Source organism: Nematolebias whitei, chromosome 5 (assembly GCF_014905685.2).
Source record: "Nematolebias whitei isolate Nwh7 chromosome 5, NemWhi1, whole genome shotgun sequence".
Taxonomy (NCBI): Eukaryota; Metazoa; Chordata; class Actinopteri; order Cyprinodontiformes; family Rivulidae; genus Nematolebias; species Nematolebias whitei.
In genome coordinates this window covers 4,601,649-4,605,919 of record NC_056502.1, presented here as the reverse complement: position 1 = coordinate 4,605,919, position 4,271 = coordinate 4,601,649, and the positions used below count along the sequence as shown (strand labels likewise).

Sequence of the window (4,271 nt, the reverse complement as noted above, 5' to 3'; positions counted from 1 at the left end):
TATATATATATATATATATATATATATATATATATATATGCATTGCATATGTACATGCATACATATAGGTAAGTGTCCAGAGTGCTGCAGATTTCCAAGGCTCTATTTTTACTGGGGGGGGGGGGTTGAACTGTCTGATGGCTGAGGGACAAAGGACTTCCTGAATCTTTTTGTGGAGCCGTGCTGGGTGTGATTTATACCAACGTTGAGTTCATTTTTAAACATGTTCCTAATGAAATTGCATTTGGTCATCAAAGTTGTACATTTTGTTGTAAGTTTTAAGACTGCGCTTAAGACTTTCCTGTTTGATAAATCCTATAGTTGGGGTTGTTTTTTTATGCTGCTATAGGCTTAGACTACTGGAGGACAAATTGACCTCATTTTCTTCAATGAATTGTTAAAATTGAATAGTTTTCATTTGATATTATTTCTATCTTAACGTGATTCTTCACCTGCCATTGTGTATCTGTTCTTACCAAACCCAGCCGGTCGAAGCAGATGGTCCTCTTGTCCTGAGCCTGGTTCTGCTAAAGGTTTCTTCATCATGAGGGAGTTTTTCTTTCCACTGTCGCCTTCATGTTTGCTCAAGCTGAGAGTTCAGTGATGGAGTTAAACTCAAAGCTGCTCCTCAGATAAATAATGTTAAATTATTATTTTTATGTGTGAATGTTTCTGTTCAGTGTCCTGAGACGACTTCTGTTGTGACTTGGCGCTTCATAAATGAACTGAATTTTTACTTGTTTTTGATTCCTACATATAAAAAATATCAAATATCGCACCTCATCCAGAGTCGACTTCTCTTTAACCAATAGTTGTATTAAAGGAACTTCTATGTTTGATGATGTTGCCAAAATTGGGTTTTAGTTGATAGCGTCTTGATTCAGCCGTCACCGAAAAGAAACAAGTCTTTTCTGATGGACCCCCCCAACTCATTATTCAGACAAGTTTTTAATCTGTAGTTGTCTGAATAAATTAGTAAAACTGAGTGAAGGTCTGTCACCAACGCTTAGTACAAACAAACAAACAGATAAACAGACAAGTGGCTCTTTTTAAATAATTACTACACAACTGAAATGTTGTCTTGTTTCTGCCTCTACTCTAAATTTGCCGTCGACTCAGAGCTGGATCGGTTCAAATAGACCCCGACGAGAGCCAACAGGAACGTTCCTTGTTACCAACTCACCCATTTATCTCTTAAACGTGCCGTTAGGAACTAACTGAGAGGTTTGTTTGTACCAGGTCTCCAACTGGTTTGGCAACAAAAGAATTCGCTACAAGAAAAACATCGGCAAGTTCCAAGAAGAGGCCAACCTTTATGCCATGAAGACCGCCTTGGGTGCCCGACAGGGAGACGATTCTCCACACACTCCAAACTCAACAGGTACTGTCAGAAAAGGACTCGAACCCATCACTACCTGTGGTCCTGTCCAGTGAGACTCTATCAGTGATATTAATCTGTTAATTGTTAAGAAGTGATTAAAGGAAAAATGTGGCCTTTACACAGGCAGTGTGTGATTTTAGGTCAGGGCTGACAGCTAAACTTCTGGGGGGCCACAGTTACTGAGAGCCAGCAGCTCAGGGGCCGGACTTCCAGCAAGTAGAATCATTCTGTAAACAAACTAATTATTACAATGATACATCTGTTTATGTTGTTGCATTGAATCATAAATGCAATGAACAGAACCAGGTTGAATGAAAAAAAAAATATATATATTTTTAATGAACTCATTGGTGGACCAGACTTAGGTCATCCACGGTCCAGGAGTGGCCCATAGACCGCCAGTTGAATATCCCCGTTTTAGTGTCCGCTGCATCTTTTGCTATTGTCTTTATAAACAATACATTTTTTCAACGTTTAAGATTTTTTGTGTAACGATGGTTTATCACATTCAAAACTCTTGAGTTGGCTAATTAACAGCGATCAATCACAACCATAAAATAATTTAATAAATAATAACATTTTAAATAATGTAGAGTTCATACTTTGTACTGTGACATTCATGTGTCTGAGCTGTTGCTCATCCCTGAAACTGATCCAATGTGAAATGTGTTTTAGCTGAGTCAGGCAACACTGTGGGACAGTACACTGGAGCAACGTTCTGCTCTGACGTGCTAACATGGAAGCACCATGTTACACACATGCAACTTACTGGTAACTGGTTTTAGTGGCGTGAGACTAAAAGCTGAATAATTGTCCTTCCTGTCCTGGTGTCTGTGCAGGGTCGGGGTCCTTCTCTCTGTCCGGGTCAGCTGACATGTTCCTCGGGGTTCCCTCTGTGAACGGCGAGCAGTCTGCCTACTCGATGCAGGTGCTTCAAAACACTTCTGTTCCTCCACCAGCAGGTCGCTTTAAAGATCCAAACCATTTAAAAGTCATGACTGGAGATCCGTCTGTGCAGCTGAAGCTTCATATTGTTCCTCATCAGCTCCACGTTGGTGCTAATTAAGACTTTTATCAAATCGGTGAGCCCAGCTCATGTTTTAATCAGGATAATTGGGCACAAAGTGTGAAGAGCACCAAAGAAAAGCACTTCTGCTACGTCCACATTCATCTGCTCTTCGTTTGAAACGAACACACCCTCGTGTTAAATTATGAATTAACTGTGGTTAACCACATTTTCTGGAAAGTTGAGTTCAGTTTCAGAAGCCACGACAAGGTCTGTAGCATCAAGAGTCACTATCCACAAATGGTGAAAACGTGGAACGATGGTGAACAAAACTACGCCCAAGCGTTCAGAGATGACTCGTCCAGGAGGACCTGAAGGAACCAAGAGTCCTGCAGGCCTCACTTGCCTTTAGTTAAAGGACTCAGCTAAAAGAAAGAGACACAAACAGTCAAAAATGGCCTCATGAGAGAGTTTCAAGGCCAAAACTTGGATGCAAACCACAGATTGTTCTGCCAAGTAAATCCTGAAGGAGGATGTCCAGACCTCAGTTTGTCTCACGCAGCTGGACAGTCATCCAAAACATAACGACAGCCGTGTGACACACTCGTTGGGAGGTTTTGCAAACACTTGATTAAACCAGTGATTAGGTTAATTAGGTTTACTTGTTTTTACATAGGAACAAGTTGGTCTGTGTAGCCTTTTCCTTTTAATAATGAAATAAAATTTGTGTTTACTCCAGTTTTGTTTTATGACATCTGAAATATTTCAGTTTGTCAGAAAAACTCTTTAAGAGGTAAACACATTTTTCACACCTCTGTGTGTGAATGTGTTCATTTTTATTGTTAAGTAAACGGCTGAAGCTTCACAGCCACGTCCCTCCAAACCGCGCTTCAGCTTCCGCTGAGGTAAAGACGACCGACGTCGCTCCTCGCCCCCAGAGTCAAATGTGCCGCTTCCTCTCTTCTCTTCCTAACGAGCTGTTCTTTTGTCTCGATCTCTCAGGCTAACGGAAACTGGCAGGGTCGACACTCGCCCCCGTCCGGCACGTCGCCCCACAGCGACCAGTCGGAAAACTCTGACTGATGGCCCCGCCCACCGCCACGGACCGACAGGAAGATTGACGCGGGACAAGACAGAAAGAATGATACGACACTTCCCACTCGGCTGCAGTTGTTTTTGTTTGTTGGGGTTGTCCGCTTCTTTTGAAAGGACGTTGTTGTTTTTCCGTTTGTTTGTTTGTTTTTCAAAGCGCCCAGCGTAGCTCATGGTTCTGTTGGTGTGATTAGAGTGCACAGACGGTAGCGTGCGTGCACGTTGTGTGCATGCAGGTTTGGGTTTCTTACCGAGGCTGTTGGGTTTGTTTTCCACATGTTTGATTGGAGCAGGGAAATGAGGGGTGGGTCTGCATTATCTTTGTTTTTAGAACACTATCATATTATTATTATTATTATTATTATGTTGTTATTATTGCTTTTATTCTTAGTGGGACAAGTATTTTCATTTTATCAGCTCAGAAAAGAGAGAATGCATTTAGCGAATGCGAGGGCTATAGAGACAAATCCAAAGACTTTGTGTGTTTTCCGTCTGGTGAGTTCTTTGTCTTCTGTTCGGACCGGGCTTCGTTGGCCCTGGAACATGAATGGTGTGTGCCTGAGTCCTTATTAACGGTGTGAATGTGTGTCCACAGTGTTGGCTTTGTTTTCTGTACAGTGAAACACCTGTATTCTCTCTACCTCTTTTACAATAAAGACTGTATTCACAAGCAGCTGCTCATGGACCCACAGCTTTGGCCGCACCAGGAGCCTCGAGCAGCGATTTCTCACATTATTCTCATCAAAACACACGAGACGTTTCACTTTTAACTATTTACAGCTGAACTGGAGT

The 4,271-nt window shown here is 41.9% G+C and overlaps 1 protein-coding gene across 1 annotated transcript in view; it reads left to right on the top strand.

Moving 5' to 3' along the window:
• Positions 1–4,271, top strand: part of pbx2 (pre-B-cell leukemia homeobox 2) — a 7,951-nt gene extending 3,680 nt beyond the window's left edge. The window contains exons 6-8 of the mRNA XM_037676712.1: positions 1,240–1,381; positions 2,221–2,309; positions 3,390–4,271. Of these exons, the coding sequence (XP_037532640.1) occupies positions 1,240–1,381; positions 2,221–2,309; positions 3,390–3,470 (312 nt within the window). The 3' untranslated portion in view covers positions 3,471–4,271. The remainder of the gene's footprint in view (positions 1–1,239; positions 1,382–2,220; positions 2,310–3,389) is intronic.